This window comes from Patella vulgata, chromosome 3, assembly GCF_932274485.2.
Source record: "Patella vulgata chromosome 3, xgPatVulg1.2, whole genome shotgun sequence".
NCBI lineage: Eukaryota > Metazoa > Mollusca > Gastropoda > Patellidae > Patella > Patella vulgata.
In genome coordinates, this window is record NC_065881.2 from 16,849,734 (window position 1) to 16,868,580 (window position 18,847).

Genomic DNA, 18,847 nt, shown 5'->3' on the forward strand with positions numbered 1-18,847 from the left:
ATAAATAATGGCGGCATCGTGGAAGCAGGGTTGGTGGAAAATGACATAAGCGCGTGACCACAATATTCATTGATCCAATTGAAAGTAAAACCAATTAAGAGTTTAAGCATGAGATAAGTAAGATTAAATTGAGTTTTCAATAAGACTTTAGGGTAAATTAGTTAAGTTGCGTATGATCTTTTGAATGTCGGTAGAGATAGTAAGATCTTTATATAAGTAAAGTGAATAAGTAGTAGAGATTGAAGGTGTTTGCTGTATCAAGTTACACATCTACCTGAGGCAATCAAATCTTATAACATTAGATAATCTATCTACCTCATCCTTTTCATCTTACCGACATGTCTATTTTCACCTGAAATTAGCTTTATTTAAGGTCACACCAAATCATCCAAATTTCATCCTCGTTTGGATTTACAAAAGTAAGGGTAAAAAATAACAAAATCAATCAAAAGGCTGTGGTGGGGAGGGGGGCAGGGCTACTTCTGTGCGACGTGAAAGTTTGGAAAAATCGCATGTCATTGGTGAGTTTGGGCGCATATCTAGAAAAACAATAATGAGGGCACAGCTATATGCGTAAAAACATACTGTGGGAAGAAGTATAGTCTAGAAAAATAAAATACTAAAATAAAGGACGTACAAAATACTGTGGGAAGAAGTAGTCTAGAAAAAGAAAATGGCAAACAGAAAAACGTAGACTGGCAAATGGCTCAAATCTATCGATATTACAATACATATTTATCTTTAAGCCTATTTTTGGATTAAGACATGGTCCGTTACATTAAAGAAAATATTTCAAAATATATCAAATCAAGCCATTAATTCTTATAACATTAGATAATCTATACGACACCCCTTTTATCCTACCGACAGTTCTATTTTCACCTGAAATTAGCTTTATTGAAGTCATTCAAACCTCCCCCCAGAATGTCAATGATTTAGAACTTTAGACAGAGACCTGATAAAAAGTACTAGTAGGCGTTCTATTACTATTTCAATGGAGATGAAGATTCTCGGACACTTTTTGTAAATGAGTTAGTCGATCTTTTTTCCATTAACACCTTTATATAATAGTCTGTATACCTATAGTGTATCTACATACAACAATGTTTTACCTATATAGAAGACTTTGATGTGGTATAAAGTATTGTTGTATTGTAAGGATTTACAGTTGGTCTACAAGATTCTACTATATCTTCTAATGACGTCTTTCACCTGTACGTAATCTACGTCTTTCACCTGTACATAACCTACTATATGTATATAGACAATTAGATCTAATGTTGATGACTTTCTCATTAACTACAGCACATTATATCCTCATTAATGGCCACTTCTATTGTCTTTTAAACAATTCTTACATCCAACCTGCATCCTAAATTGAGCTAAACGACAAGTATGTATTGTTGCCGACATCTTTTAGATTAGTTCAGATGTTTTGGAAATTGTGAACCAGGTTTCCGGTTGATTTGAAGATGAATTGTTTAATGAAGTAAGGATAATTATAAGAAGACTATGTTCTAAAATATGGCGGACATTTTGTTATATAGTTATTCCATCTGATCATGTTCGCATATTTGAATTATTATTTGTGCTACCTCATGGTTGGTTAGTTCCGAGGAGCCCTGGTGGTCGAGGGTTTAGAGCACAGGACTGGTCTCTCGACTAGAATTCTCGGAATGACACGAGAAGAAACATAGTGATTTTTCGAGCCCGATTTTCACTTCTACGTGGTGCACCCTCGAGGTCGACAAAAAATTGTACCTAGTCCTTGGAGTCCCCTCGTAAAAGAACATTGACAAATGAAAATTCAAGAAGAGTAGGCGGAAACGCCACTGTCACGTTCAAAATTATCCTCCTTCGCAAAGCATTGCACACGTAACCATTAAAATGATAGTTATTATATGTTAGTCTCAATATGACCCTCGTATTCAAACAAGACGATCTGCAACGTTAGTTTACTTTTTTTTCATTTAATATCGAAACCTTTAGTATATAATAGGAGCCACGGTTTCTCACTGAGTAGGACGTTGCCTCGCTAACCTGGAGGTCCCATGATTGATCCCTGCGTCCACCAAGGAAGTTCATCAGGTTTTTCCGGCGTGGTCCCCCTTGTCAGTAGTGTAGGACGGAGGGCCTGCTAAGGGTCAATGTATAGTCTTTCGGATGGGACGAAAAACCGAGGTCCCGTGTACACATTGGCGTGTCCGTAAAAGAAATGATAGGCCATAACCCCGTTGTCCGGGCAAAATATCCCGCGTAGCACACTGCATGACGTTTGCCCCTCTTCATTAGCCCAGTAGGAGCAGAACAGTAGGACGTTAAACCCCATTTCATTTAGGACATAGTAGGCATCAGAGACGGGAACTATGAAAGAATCTTTAATTGCATAGCACTAAAATTAGTCAAAAAGGCATTTTGTTACATGTATATATATAATGGCCCTTGGTCAAACTTATCAGATTTTATTTGTTCTATAGATATATTGTATAGGTTGATGTGTTAAATGTTATTTGTTCTGAAGGTATATTTAAATGTAAAGTGTTAAATGCTCACAATACAACTACACACAAAAACACCTTTTCTTAACAAGAACAATTTAACTTGTATTGTTCTTTCATCAGATCAGATTATAAACAACAATAATAAACAACAAAATCTTGAAGGTGACAAAATTTCTATAAATGTTCATTACTCAGTGATTAAAGTCAGTACAAAAGATGCCCAAGATGTTTAATTAAACTCACAATAAAATATGTTAAAGTCAATTGAACATCTGTAATTAAACATTCTCGGTGCTACTTCAAATAAGATCAAATCTTTGGTGTCATTTCAAACAAAAAGTTGTCCTAAGTGCCATTTCAAAAAGGAAAATAAAGAACATAAAATATTTAATGGTCTAATAAAAAGATTTTAAAAAAATCGTCATAAACTGTTAATTACATAAGAAGCTCTAAAATCATACATTTCTAAAAGCTGTACCAATTAAAAGTTATACAAATATAACTAAATAGTATACAGATATAATCACTAAATAGTATACAGATATAACTAAATAGTAAAAAAATACAACTAAATAGTATACAAATACAACTAAAAAAGCAACAGCGGTGAAATCATGATACATTTGCAATAAAGCAGGCACTATTAACCAAGAAACATCCACCGATGGAATCACAAGCCCATTGAATTATCTAAAAAAAAACTAAATCTAAAACACCCCTCATTTAATTATGAATATTCCTAGCATAAATTTACACAGAGATTTGCTGTTCATGAATACATGCATATTTGTTTTATTTTTTGAGAAGAAAATAATGAAATAACCTTGTTATATACTATTGTTATTGTTATTTAAACATAAAAATATGATGTTAAAAACATTTCCCAGATTGCTTTATTAAGGTAGAAGTCTGAACAATACAAGGGTAAACGGGAAGAAAAAGTCGGAGCTTTCTTGGCAAGACTGGGCTGGAAGGCAGTACCAGTGGGTCATCGTGGTCCCCCTAGACGTTTAATGTCACTTCATAGACCTAAGCGGGGTGGCGAGAAGGAAAAGGTAGGAGATCCCTGTCACGGAGCAATCCTGATGAAACTGAACAAAACAAGGTGTCCGTGGGAGGTAAAGGTTGGGGATCCTTGATATGGAACTAGAAATGGTAACTCATTCCAGAACACCAGATGAGCAGAAAACAGAACAGAACAGAAACAGTAAATGGATTTCATAATTCAACATATTTACAGAAAGAAACACCAAAACCATCAGTCATATCTTTTCTTTCAGGTTATTTTATATTTATCCATCTCGCTCTTCCAGTTTTACGAAGACACCATTTTTAGGTCTACACATGAAGTCTGCAGGTCTTAGCTCTATGGTTGGTCTCTGCAAAAAAATCAATAACGTTAAAGTTAACCAAAGCCGATAGTGCAGATCACCACCGGGCGATGATTCTCTGATTTCAATCGAGATCCTTGTGACTAGAGAAAATGGCGATGCCTATGGATACAATTCTAAATAAGGTCACATTATACTTTAGCTTGTGCTGATTTGTCAAAGAAAGAAATTGTGCGATTGACAATCTGATTAAAACACAGATCCTAGTTCAAATTTCTTATGACATGTCTTTACTACACTAGGATCTGGAAGAGTTGTTATATAACCCGCCAATAAAACAGTCTGTTACGGCGAGTTCTTGGCATGTGGTGCACTAGAAATATGTCTGATGTCATAGGATCAAAAGCCGCTCGTATGACCCCTGACGCGACCTTCCACTACAGCCGGTGAGATCTTCATGTAGTAGAGGCCATTAAAAGTATAAAAAAAACGAAACGAAATATAGATCTGTATTTTAATCAGATTGTGCGATTGATGTACGATCTCAGAGCGACGAGCAATTCTTTGTCACCGACTATCAAACTCGTCTGATGTTTGACAACTCGTCTCCGATGACCACAGTTGACATCCGCTTCCGCCGCATTGATACACAGATGGCCGAATTTCATTCTAGCAATTTGGGGGCAATTACCAATAACATCCTACTTTTATGAAAACGTGGTTCTACGGCCTACTCTTATTTCCAATTCCAACCGACAAGGGTTCTTTTACGTGCGATTCCCCGGTTGTACGTGGCAAGGAGTAGGATCGCCTGTCCAACCGCGTGGGTTTTCTCCGAGTCCTCCGGTTTCCTCCCACTGGTAAAGACCCCTACGCGCGAGCGAATTATGAAAATAAAATTGAACCATGTGTTTGTCCCGAAATGACCTAGTTTGTGTCGAGTGGACGTTAAACCCAATTTCTCTCTCACTCTCTTTTACATGCACGCCAATGTGTAAAAAGGTTCTCGGTTTTTCGACTCATCCGAACGACAGACACTGTTCTTGCCAGACTCTCCGTCCTCCCCATTTAGTTACATCGTTTTGGGTAATGTCGTGCTAAATAAAGACTGGACCTATTTCTATATTATCGTTATATTTGACAATAAACTAATAAATACCAACCTCTGTCTCTGGGGAACAGATGACTCGATATTTCCTGAGAATGCTGACCAACACAGTTTTGACTTCCATAAGAGCCAAACGATTGCCGATACAATTCCGTGGACCAACTCCAAATGGTAAATAACAATACGGATGGCGTGAAGATTTCTGCTCGGGTGAAAACCTTGAAAATATAAAAAAACGAAATAAGTCCACACCACAAGTATCATTCTCAAAATCAATCAACAATGCATGTTTACTTTAAATGAAATAAAACAGTGTTTAATGGCGCGTCAGCACCAACCGGGATATATTGTACCAAACATATAATAATCTCTACGAGGCAATGTTTACTGTAAATGAACAGGCGTGACCATATATGGCGATCTCTACGAGACGGTGCTTACTGGCTTTCTTGACTTTATTTGTTTTTCAGTTTTCCATTGTTTCAATGATAACATTGTTGAGAAAAAAACTAACGAACCGTTCTGGGTCAAATTTCTCCGGATTTTCCCAATAATCAGGATCTCTGTGGATGGCATAAATTGGCAAAAAAATGTCCATATCTTTCCTTATCTTGTAACCGTTTAGCTCCATTTCTTCACCAACTGCACGACTTGATCTGAAATAGATACTAAGACAATAAACAACAAAAACAAAAACAAAAACAAAAGGAACAGAATAAACCAATACAATCAAATAGCATCATAAATGAAAAGAAGTGTTTAACTTCCTTCTTTCCTGTATCACATATTAATGAAGATGGTAATACTCCATGTTATTGTGCTATGAGCGAAAGCTGTCCAGGAACTCTGCCTACTTTAATTCTTGTTCAACTGTCAGGTCCCATGTTCTGCACCACTAACAAGAAGGGGAAACAAAATAAAAAAATTCTGCTGAAAATCCTTCTCGGCTAACACCGGGATCGAACCCGTAGTTACCTGTACAATGCGAGGTAGGGTATTTTTCCCCAGATAGTGGTGTTTCCCATACCAAGAGTTATTTACGTATAATGTGTTCTGGGTTGGAGGCAAGTTTTAGGTCTCCTCAGAACAACCCCGAAAACCTTCATTGTCAGCCAAGCAGCCTCCAGTTCTGGAAGTTTTTCTCCGACAACGCCGAGATTTGAGCATTCTCAGACTTAAGTTAAGAATTTACTCAAAATTGTTTGCCTTATTTTAACTAAAATATTAACGTTTATAAAACTTTTGTTGTGTTAATGTATCAAATACACCAATAAGAAAATATGTGCAAAGTACTGTGTTTCTGGATCAAAGATATTTCTCATAAACAGTAATTGCTAGTTGAGAATGCTTTGTGAACTTGGAGCCGGGTCATTGAGACTAGTTGAGAATCCAGTGCGCTGGCCGTTTGATTACCATGTCCGCACACTGGTGTCGTACCTCAGTAAAGGTGGATTCAGCCTTAAAGTTTCATCTACTACCATCTGTAGATAAGTTAATTTACCAACATTATCATGGTCGGCTACTTCATCCTGTACAAATATAAAACAATTATCCGTTTAATATCAATCCTTACGCGGACCTCAAGAACATTAATTTTATTATTCAACTTTGAGAAGGCGAATGGTGGTGCTCATTTCCCTTTTCCGAAAATATTTTCATATAAATCGCATTTGCATTATATTTTTAATCTTTTAAAAAATTAAACCATATGTTAGTCCCGAAATGACCTAGTTTGTGTCGAGTGAACGTTAAACCCCCTCTCTCTCTCTCTCTCTCTCTCTCTCTCTCCCTCTCTTCTCTTCTGTTCTCCTCTCTCTCTCTCTCTCTCTCTCTCTCTCTCTCTCTCTCTCTCCCATTTCATTTGATTTCATTTCATTTACTCAATATCAACCATTAAGATATGCTTACTCAATATATGCTTACTCAATTTCAACTATTAAGATATGTTTACTCAATATAACCATTAAGATATGTTTACTCAATATCAACCATTAAGATATGCTTACTTAATATCAATCATTATGATATGCTTACTCAAAATCAACCATAAAATATTGTATTTACTGAGAATCAACCATAAGCGATAATAGTTATGGACATGGTACCTGTCTTAAATTTGTGTTTATTTCTTCCACCACACGTTCTTGTATTTCAGGATGTGTTGCGAGGTTGTAGAGTGCAAATGTTAAAGCAAGTGCTGTTGTGTCGGAACCAGCTAGCAAGAAGACCACAACGCCACTCCAGATATCACAGTACGTAAATTCTGTTACATAGAAACAAACAAAGGGTTGCCAGACAACGAATATAAATCTACATATCCAGGGCTCAGATTGGCTTTCAAATTTTTTAAGCCAAAATGGATGTTCATATTTTTTTTCGCCAACTGGATTTTTTCATCTGCCAAAAATGTGTGATAAAAAAGACAACATCTAACAATTCTATGTCTCAGTTAGGCTAATTAAAACACAATTACCGATATATACAATACAAAATACAACAACTTTAAAAATCTGGCTTTACATAATAGATTAGCATAGTTTAGAATTAATACGATCAGATTTTATTTTTGGTGACTTTAGACTATTTGAACACTGTACTGCACAATATATTTTCAGTATTTTGACAAGCAATACAGATCGAACTACCCCATATACCAAAATATTTACCCGAGTCATCTCCGTTATTTTTGCTTTCTTCGTTGGCATTAATTAACAACTGGAGGAAATCTTTCCGTTTCTGAAAAAAAAGAATGAACCCTATCAAGAAGTCTAGTTACGACTGAATCCGATCAAGTCAAGTTGCCGATGAATCCGACATAGTCAAGTTGCAGTTGAATCCGATCAATTCAAGTTGCATATAAATCCGATCAAGTCAGGTTACGTTTGATCTTATCAAGTCAAGTTGCTGCTGAACCCGATCAATTCAAGTTGCAGTTAAATCCGATTAGGTCAGGTTGCAGTTGAATCCGCTTAATTAAAGTTGCAGCTATATCCGATCAAGACAGGTTTCAGTTGAATCCTATCAAGTCAGTTGCTGCTGAATCCGATCAATTAAAGTTGCAGCTAAATCCGATCCAAGTCAAGTTGCAGCTGAATCCGATAAAGTCAACAGTAATAGTATTTCTATTTCCAACCTTAAGGGGTTCTTTAATCGCATCCTGCACAACTAACACGGGGAAGCCTGACTGAAAAATCAAGTTCCGGTCATGATCAAGTCAAGTTGTGGCTGAATCCTATCAAGTCAAGTTGCAGCTGTATCTGATCAAGTCAAGTTGCATCTGGACCCAGTCAAGTAGAGCTACGACTGAATCGAAAACGTGCCCAATCCGATCAATTCAAATTCCAGCAGCTGAATCCGATCACATCAAGTTGATGTCATGATCGGTTAATTCCGATGACACGCGTGCTGTCCAGAAGAAGACACAATTAGACACAATCCTACATGGAAAAACCCTATAAATGTGTACAGGTACTTACACTTGGATTTTCTTTCCTCTCCTTGACAACATCATCAATAAGTTTTGTAAAAACAGATTTAGGATCAGTAGCCATAAAACCAATATCTAAATACTCTAATACTCCAGTTAAAAACGGGAAGGTAGCTTGAAAGATAAAAACGGGAAGCTAGTTTGAAAGATAAAAACAGGTTTTAAGATATAAGTATCGGTAAGGGTTAGGACTAGGATTGAAGATAGCGCTAGCCCTGTTCACATCTCGTAACATTTGAGGAAATCTGGAGGTGGCTGGTGGCCCAAAGAAATAGATGTAACAAATAACCCACGCAGCGTGCTATGAGGGCCATTTTACCATTACAGCCGCGCTGCGTCCAACACTCATCTCTATTCCTTCATAGAACCTTGTTGGGGTTTTTTTTGTCGCATCCTCACGACTAGACACTGTTCCATGCCACGCCCACCCTTCCACCACTGACATGGGGAAACTTTCTCGGCCAACTTTCTGGGATCGAACCTTGACCACCTAGTTATCGAGCTAGCTCCATACCCAGCGCAATTGAAACAAGGAATCGATATATATGTATATTTACCACAAGCCATAATGATGGGATCGTTCAGCTTCAATTTCAAGGTTTTAATACAGGCCTGGATCAATGGGTTGTCGGGTTCGTTCTGAGAGTCAACATCTATACCAAATGCAACACTACAGATGACATCCAATGTGTAAGCAGCGATAAATCTGCAAACGACGGTTATATTTTAGGATCTATGCTATTTCGAAAATTGCCTGAATATTCGGATCGGTGTGTCGAATGGGCGTCCTCACTACAGGAATTCTCACCAGGCTCCGCGTGTCCATATCGTTAATAAGATCAGAACCGTATTTCGACTTTCATTGACAAAAACTAACGTTTGTCAACACACTAGAACGTAATGAATGTACAGAAAAACAATCCTATATAGTAAACAATGAGGTCACATGGGACCGCATGCTCTGTGGTGTCACTTATAAATTATCCCTATTTAAAAATTTTATCTCTGGCAAGGACGCTGATACGTCAGACTCGCTCCTACGTCACTTCATTTCTGACTTGCATATAGATAATCAATTGAGTCAGAATAGCGCAGTGACGAAAGGATTCGTAGGAATCAGCAATGACGACTATAGTTAGTATAGGCGTCATTGGGAACCAGTCTGACGTCATATAGAGCAGGTTATCCAGTCTATCAGGTTATCAGTATTATGACGCATGCGTATGAGCCATTTTTCAGACTTAACTAAGCCTTTGCTTATAATCTTCTTTTTTGTTTTTCTTTTTATATGTTGGAATTCAATGACCCTAACCCTGCTGTCGCTAATATTAAACAGTGATTGTGAATACTTTTTCTTTGATAGGCCTCACTTGCTTGAACGCAGGAAAAAGTCCTTGTTAACTTGCAAACTATCCATGGCGAAGGTCAGAAAAATGACATATGCGTTATAATACTGTGCACGTTTGCCGGACGAATAGCAATTGACATACGGACGGATATAATGTCGAACGAGTATAGGCTTACACTACACGTCGTTCATAAATTAATAAATTTAGACGGGAAAGGTCTATTCATTATCTCAATAAGCGGACAATAATGGTTTTAGCGCAATCTGGTTAAAACACAGATCCTATTTCGTTTCGTTTTTATAGTTCAAAATTTCGTTTTACTTGTCTTTACTACACTTGGATCTGGAAGAGTTGTTATTTAACTCGTGTTCTGAATGGTGTCAGGGATAAGCCAATGAAACGGTCTGTTACGGAACTGTGGGTAATCCACTAGTAACATCAATGTTGATTGGTTAATCAAATGTCTGACGTCATAGGGTCATAAGTCGGTCTTTTGATCCCTGACGTGACCTATGGCTATAACTTTTCAGATCTTCATGTAGTGTAGTCCATCGAAAGTATAAAAAAATGAAACGAAATATAGATCTGTATTTTAATCAGATTGGTTTTAGCGGAATATTTTATCCGTGGGATCGCCGCCGCTCTCGAAGACGAAGTTTATGTCTTACTTGTTTACGTCAACAGATTTCCCACTGCCGGCATATTGTTCCAAATTCTTAAGTAGATTGTCTGTACAAGTGTGCATCAATGGCATCATCTGTAAACAAAGCATAAACAGATTTTATATCAAGGTCAGATTAAGTACTATCGAAGAGTGTCAGAAAATAAAAATTACCGCCACCCCCAAAGTTAACCATAACCATGGTCAATGAGAGAATGTTTCCTCTTTTCTGACTGATGCTAAGATGCAGATAATTCTGTTGATAGTGTTCCTTGTCGAAGACATACTAAAAATCAAGTATTTCGCCAGGAATTTTTGAAAAAAAAAAGTCTGGGGGAAGTCTCCTCTTCCTCAAATGGGAAGCCCTGGCACCGCCAATGGACGCAGTGGCATCAACCCGAGAAAGACCGCTAAAAACAACAAGAATAACCAGAGCCTATTTTAAGGTTTTATTGGCGAAGTATATGAATTCCAGTGTTTTGGGGTTTCGTGAAAATTTCCAGAATTTGACTTCGGATAACACGATTACACTTTTATAACCAAAATATAACAGAACTAACATATTTGTATTTATGTCAGTATCATTAACAGTCCAAAGAAACACCCAATGTCGATCTAAAGGCAAACGAACCTTCACTGTCACCTGCACATGAAGGTGTTCTGCTTTCGTGCTTTAGGTCAACACTACAAAATTCTGGAAAAAGAAATCGAAAGTAGTCGTTGATCATAATGATAGCTAAGTTTCCCAACATAATCTTGTCAGATTCACAAAGCTATGTTATAGCATTTTTCCAAAGCACAGATTTCAGATTTTCAAAGCACGGATTTTTATCCCGAGGTACGTTCGTGCCTGAAGGCCCGTTAAAATAGACTCGGAGAATAACCTACCTCTCTAAGTTTACCAGAACTAAAAGTTGGTGTCAAGATTGATCTTGAGCTCTTCCATTTTGCTCCGCGAGCCAAAGACAGGAATCCCCTTTCATACTTGTCCAATGGCAATATATTCTGTTTTAATTCAAAAGGCAAAATATGAAATTAATGAAGAACGGTAACTCTAGAAGCAATTACTGAAAAGCAGTGAAAATCTATGGGCTCTTTCGTCGCACAATGACAATACATCGAAATCTGAACCAAATATCTAATAATCAGTACTACAATGGAACTGGTTTCAGTCCAATAGTATGGGAAGAGCAAATAGCTAAGAATATCGAAATAATGATATATTTTTTTTGCACAAGTATCAATTTTTGATACTTAGGGGACCCCATGTACAGTTGACGGTATTTGTTCTGTAAAATTCGATAGTGAGTTCTTAATCTATATTATATTCTCTTACAAACTTCATAATTACAAGACTATTGTTTATCTAGACGATATAAAATAAAATAAGATACACCAAAATCGAGTCATACAACAGTAGTTTGAAAACTTGCCAATGGTTACCCCGATTCAAAAGTCAATATTAATGCTAGAGTTATATAACTTTGCAGCTTTACATAAATATGCGTGTACTATAACATATATTTTTTTCAAAATATTCTGAGGTGAGGGGGTCACTTTAAAAGCACTGGTCCACGTAACATGGAATGACCCCCCCCCCCCCCCAATCAGGCATAAATATGCCACTCTTTAGGGTGCCACCGTTCGTTGACCCCCCCACCCCTCCACCCCATCAACCCCCTCACCCATGCAACTGCTAATTAAGTTACTTAGCAGAAGATAACTTCGGAGCCATAGGTAGCCAACAATGTTACTAACGAAAAGTGAGAAGTGGTACCAGTTGTTCCAGAATACTGTAAACTAAATGTCGGCAATGTTACTTGAGATGTTGTAATAGTTATAATAAAAAAGGTCCTATACGACTTGTTTGCCGTGCAACTCCTCAAATGAGAAATGTTATCAGTTGTTCTTACCTCGGGGGGGGGGGGCTGTGGGACCGCGAATGGTTAGCACGTGAGCGCTGTATCATAAGGTCTGTCATTGAGTCAACTGGCGTGGTTTTGATTTCCCGATTTTACGTGACAAGGAGTAGGGTCGCCTGTCCAACCCCTTGGGTTTTCTCTGGGTCCTCCGGTTTCCTCCCATTGCTAAAGATTCCTAAGCGCAAGCGAATTATTGAAATAAAATTGAACCATATGTTAGTCTCGCAATGACCATGTTTGTGTCGAGTGGACGTTAAACCCCATTAACTTATGAACAAATATAACTCACTGCTCTGTTAACAAATTTGCTAAAATGTTTAACACATATATCTTTAATCGTTTCTGGATCGGCCACTGATAAAATTGGTTGTCTGGTGTGAAAAAACCTTAATAAATTATATAAAAAAAACTGAATAAATTAAAATACAAATTGAATAAATTATACAAAAACTGAATAAATTATTTAAAAAAACTGAATAAATTATAAACAAGTGGTTGCCATGCAAGATACGCCCATATTTTGCAAGAGATGGACAGAGAACAGGCTAAAAACGCTCTTTATTGTACAATCAATCAGGGGTCATAATAAGTTAAGTCCTATTTGCTCCAATATCGAAAGGAATCGGGAGCTTTGGGTTATAAACATACATTTCAAGTTTCATCAAAATCGGATAATAATTGTGACCTCTACACTCATGTCGACAAGCTAAAGGAGTGATATTTGGTACAATCAGAGGTCATAATCCATGAAGTTACGGTCCGATACATGCCAATACCGAAAGGAACCGAGATCTTTTGGAGATCAACCTACATTTCAAGTTTAGTCAAAATTGGATAAAATATTGTGACCTGTGGAGTGTCCACAAACAAATTGTGGACGGACAGGGGCGACGACAAAATTGGATAAAAATTGTGACCTGTGGAGTGTCCACAAACAAATTGTGGACGGACAGGGGCGACGACAATATACTTCCACATGAAAATGTGGGCTAGAGTGTGCATACAAGTGCATTTAATAACAATAATTAACAAATGCATATAATTACAATAATTAACGGAAATTGTTGAAAATGTCTTGGTTGCATGAACATAAATATTGCATATAAACTTAAAGTCAATGGGATCATAACGTTTAGAGAGCTTATGGTTCCATAAATTATGATGAACGGGATAAAAACCAGCGGCTGCCAGGCAGGATACGCCCACCCGGAGAGATGGATAGAGAACAAGCTAAAAAGAAAGTGATTTTTCCTACAATCAAGGGCCATAATTCAGAAAATTACAATTCGTATATGCGCAATATCGAAAGGAACCGAGATCTTTGGGTTATAAACTTACATTTCAAGTTTCAACAAAATCGGATAAAAATTGTGACCTCTATAGGGTCCACAAACTTGATATACCATATTTTTACGCTATTTGAGAACGAAGGGCGGCCATTTTGTCTGTCAGTTTGGGGCCGATTTTCACGAAATTCGAACTCAGCCCCCCTTAGGATGTAATGGTGATATAATGATACGGTTGTTTTTTTAAATCGGATAAAAGTTATGACCTCTATAGGGTCCACAAGCCAAAAAACGCGATTTTTAGTACAATCAGGGGCCATAATTCAGGAAGTTATGAAAATGTGGGCGTATTTATAAAAAAAATAATCAGTCTATCTAGAAACAATATCATAACTTTCACCCTGGCGGTTGAATTTCCGGACGTGACGCTACAGTGCTCACAGCACAGGTCACTGGTTCTCTTCAGTTGTTTACTTCCAGGGAGCCACATGGTAGAATATTAGAAACATCTAGAACTACGACTCATATGTACAAGGAGAACAGCGTTCATGGAGCATTAGGGCAAAGGGTTCGGTTTTAATTAATAAATTATTTCAGAAAATCCTACCCTATAACTTTTCCATATTTCTTATGAAGCTCTATATCAATATTGCCCATACTCTAAATAAAAAATAATAATATAATATAAAAACTATATCAATATCGCCCAAACTCTGTAAATAAATAATAATACATGTATATATAATGACTATATCGCTCAGAAATGGGAAATAACTAAATAATAATATAATATCATATAATGACTATATCAATATCGTCCATACACTGTAAATAAATAATGATATATATAATAACTATATCAATATAATATGATAAATGTATCAATATCGCCAATACATTGAAATAAAAATAAAATATAATAACTATAGGTCGTGTCGAGATGTTTTAATCTTGTTTCCCTTTATCAGTGTTACAGGACGGACGACTTAGCAGGGAAGGGCGTGTGTAGTCGTTTAGATGGAATAAAAATCAAGGTTCACCCGTGTACTATAGTTGGCGTGCATGGGAATAAAAACTTTGACGGTTGGTATTTGATGAAGCGGGAACGGCACGCATTTATATCAGCCAAGATGGTACAAAAACGTGGGACATGAAACCTCAGTTCATCTATTTACTATATTTAATATAGGAAAATATGAATCTTACTCTTTTACTGTACTCTAAAACCACTCCTAGTAAACCTGGTACTGGTCCTGGGATTCCGGCATTCTTGAAAATACTGTGAGTCCATGTTATATAACTAAAGGGATAAAATATACTATTCAAAAAAAGTAGGGGATATTTGATTTTGGGGGCATAATACTAAAATATGCAAATGACTACGAAAAAAGTCACTATAGAACCTAACAGAAGAAACATTTCCAGTTACATGTGACGCCCAAACGCACCAATAGCTACCGCATGGAATGCAGGTGATGCTTGGGATCATCATGGGGGTCCAACCCAAGATTTGCACGACTCTGACTTTGAATGTTACAGTCATTGTGGCATTGAATTCCAGGGTGGAAACATCAGTTTAATTGTTTTAGTGACCAGAAAACAAATTTTGATATGCGTCGGCTTACCCAAAATGAAAGGTTACGTGCCCTTGGCATGCTACAGATCGGCACAACACAGGCGGTTGTGGCGCGGACGATGAATGTTTCTCAGTCTGTCATAAGCATGCTATGGTCCAGATACCGTGATACACAATCTGTACAGGACAGACCACGCTCAGGTCGACCAAGGGCGACAACTCAAGCCCAGGATCGATTTATCCGTACCTTGGCCTTGAGAAATCGTGTCATCACAGCAAATCAGATCAGCGCTCGTCTTCAAACAGACACTGGTGTGAGAGTGAGTGGCCAGACGATTCGGAATCGACTGCATAGGGGTCACCTTCGCGCCCGACGTCCTCGCGTGATCCCTTGTTTGAGAGATCATCACATTCAGGCAAGACGTCGTTGGTGTAGGGATCGTCAACACTGGGATAATCGACGCTGGAGCAATGTGATGTTTTCAGATGAGTCAAGGTTCACTGTTGATTTTTTGGACAGACGTAGGAGGGTGTGGCGTCGTCGAAACGAGCGCTTCCAAGACGTTAACGTCATCAGACATGATCGATTTGGGGGTGGTTCTGTTATGGTGTGGGGAGGCATCACTGTTGCTGGAAGAACGGCTTTACATGTTGTTGCAGGGCGTGTTACAGGCCAGTACTACCGGGACAACATCTTGGCAGTCCATGTAGTGCCGTTCGCACGACGTCATGGCCGCCGTTTCATCTTCCAGGATGACAACGCAGATGTCACAGGGCCAGGATCGTTACAGGTTACCTCCAACAACAGAACATCACCAGCACTGAGTCCCGACCTCTCCCCCATCGAGCATGTCTGGGACATGCTTGGACAGAGGTTACGTCAACGTCAACAACGTCCTGCCAATGTCCAAGAACTTGCTGCTGCGTTGCAACAGGAATGGGACAATCTGGACCAAAATGACCTTAGACGTCTCATTAGGAGTATGCCACGTCGGATCAATGCTTGTTTGGCAAACAGAGGAGGATTTACCCGTTACTGACTTGGTTGTGATGCTGTGGTAACTTTGCTGTTTGACCCCGGGTATCATTTTACCCTTATAATGGTCAGTCTGTGCCTTACTTAGTCTAACGATCATTTGGAATAAATCGATGAATGTGAACTTCATTTCATTTTGTCATTTGTTTCTTCGTCAGTTTCATTAGGTGACTTTAATAACACTTAAAAATCAAATATCCCTACTTTTTTTGAATAGTATACTATAAATTTCGGGGTATACAGTACAATACAATACAATACAATACAATACAATAAAATTCAACAATACAATACAATACAATACAATACAACATAATACAGAGAAATGAAATGAAATGGGGTTTAACGTCCTACTGTTCTGCTCCTATGCAGGGCTAATGAAGACGGGCATACGCCATACAGTGTGCTATGAGGGAAATTTTGCCCGGGCAGCGGCACTATCGCCTACTCTTATATCGAATTCAAACTGCCAAGGGATCTTTTACGTGCATTCCAATGAATACACGGGATCTCGGTTTTTCGTCTCATCCGAAGGACTAGACAGCTGTCCTTATCGGGGCCCTCCGTCCTGCATCACTGACAAGGGGGAACCACGCCGGAAAATTTGGATGAACTTTCTCGGCCAACGCAGGGATCGAACACCCGACCTCCAGGCTAGCGAGCCAGCGTCTTACCCACTTAGCCACGTGATCCCCCACAACATAATACAATACAACATAATACAATACAATAATACAATACAACATAATACAATACAATATACAACAATACAATACAACACAACATAATGATTTTCGGGGTATGAGTCTATATAAAGTATGTTTGGGACACAAGAAAAATTGTTATTATATAGGGTCGAACGCAAACGAAGTATTGAATAAAATCTACATGTTGCTCCCGAAATGACCTAGTTTGTGCCGAGTGGGTGTTACAATTTACAAGTTGCGACTATCTTAATGTATAATTTCGGTGTAGTTATTCAATGTGTAGATTGTATGTCACAGTACGTTATGTGTCTATAAATTATGTCTATATATATATATAGTCATTGATAAGGTAATATGTCTACGTGATTCAGTTTGTATGACTTTGAAATCTCTCCATTTTCAGTTATCATTGTATATTAATGACACTGGGGCCCAAGGCACGGGTTCACGTGGTTTTAAAGGTTTTATAGAATTATATTCCAATTAAATTCACCCATTCATGTCTGATATTGAAAATTAAAAATTTTTATATGGAATGGCCACGTGGATCTATATTACTGAGGATATATGCCATACACCGTTGGGAATATAGGGGTTGGGAAACTCACAGTGGTGAAGCCAGGAAAACCCAAAATTAATTCACAGAAACAAAAGGTAAGAGGGTAATGTGAACCATGATCCGGTCATTACGGTCACGTTATCATCGCGGCCATCTTTGAACCAAAGTCAGCCAATCGATGCGCAATTGTCCAAAGAACAAGCATGCAAAGTTTCATGTCAATCGTACTCGATGTGCTTGTTAGTGGTACTATTTGGGTTACGATGCTCCCCGTGGGCGTTTTTATGCAATACAATTTATCTTATACTATCTTATCGATTTCCCGGTTTTACGTACAAGGAGTAGGGTCGCCTGTCCAACCTCCGGGTCCCCTCTCTCCCCCCCACCCCCTCTAACACTCTTATCAGTCGTCCCAGTCAATACCTATTCAAATAATTCTGTATTATATTTCTCTGTATCATATGATTTACCGGTTTAGATATTGCATGACAGGGGATTTCGCAATGAGAAAAGTTTAAAAACGCATAATAGTAATAAGTATATATGAGGATGAAATTTAATATAATGACAATACACAACTCAATTCAATTGTTTACTTACACTAGTTATCATAATGGAAGACATCTTAATTACAACTATAAGTCGACATGTTTTATGTCATCAGAGTGGGGACCCAACGCTAAACTAAAAGGTTATAAATAGATTTATTAGACTTACATATAAAATGCTGCACCAAGTAAAATCACTATAGCAACAATCCACAGAAGAGTTTCACACCCAAAACAAGCCATTTCCCTGACCCCAAATATTCACTGTTCGTTAAAACACCCCGTTTATATTTATATACCGACTTCTGATGACATGTATAAAACTTATTACATCAAAAACTATTGCACAACCCTATAAGTACAGAGGTTATCTATACGTACGTATATATAAATATAATTTCTATGTTAACCCCTTTTGTTTGTAATAAGAAAAGCTATTTCGACAGCGACCGTGGCATTATTTGTCACGACGTACCGTACTGGGTTAAATAATATGTGTCAATGTGGTGTTCAGTTAATGACCACGTGACTAGAAAAACAAATAAACGGACGTAAAAACTATTCAATATGTATCCTGTCAATATCAGATATTAAAGATACATTTATGGAAGATCAGATAAAGAGCTGGAAGTTCTCACTATAATAGTTAAAAACTCGATAATGTAATGGGAATATGCTGAAAATTCCAGTCAAATTGATCCACTCTGATCCGAGATATTTTTTTTTATTTAATCAGCAATGGGCGTTGAGCAGCAAATCGAATTCAAATCCAATGA

General features: G+C 37.8%; 1 protein-coding gene across 1 annotated transcript; it reads right to left on the reverse strand.

Moving 5' to 3' along the window:
* Positions 1–1,316: 1,316 nt before the first annotated feature.
* On the reverse strand, positions 1,317–18,516 carry LOC126815654 (cytochrome P450 3A13). Its single transcript, XM_050541403.2, has 14 exons — positions 18,241–18,516; positions 14,852–14,945; positions 14,253–14,305; positions 12,649–12,745; positions 11,326–11,442; positions 10,445–10,533; positions 8,985–9,133; positions 8,417–8,541; positions 7,607–7,676; positions 7,046–7,203; positions 6,378–6,469; positions 5,459–5,596; positions 4,996–5,158; positions 1,317–3,880 (listed from the first exon to the last, which is right to left on the reverse strand). Exons 1-14 carry the CDS (start codon positions 18,312–18,314, stop codon positions 3,794–3,796), a joined length of 1,506 nt encoding a protein of 501 aa, XP_050397360.1. The 5' UTR covers positions 18,315–18,516; the 3' UTR covers positions 1,317–3,793.
* Between the last annotated feature and the right edge of the window lie 331 nt (positions 18,517–18,847).

Coding starts and splice junctions, on each gene's coding strand:
- LOC126815654 (XM_050541403.2), bottom strand. CDS start 18,314: ATGGCTTGTTTTGGGTGTGAAACTCTTCTGTGGATTGTTGCTATAGTG. Junction 14,306..14,851: donor TTTTAGAGTACAGTAAAAGA/GTAAGATTCATA, acceptor TTTTTTATTTAG/AGTATGGGCAATATTGATAT. Junction 9,134..10,444: donor AAATCTGTTGACGTAAACAA/GTAAGACATAAA, acceptor CGTCGTTTGCAG/ATTTATCGCTGCTTACACAT.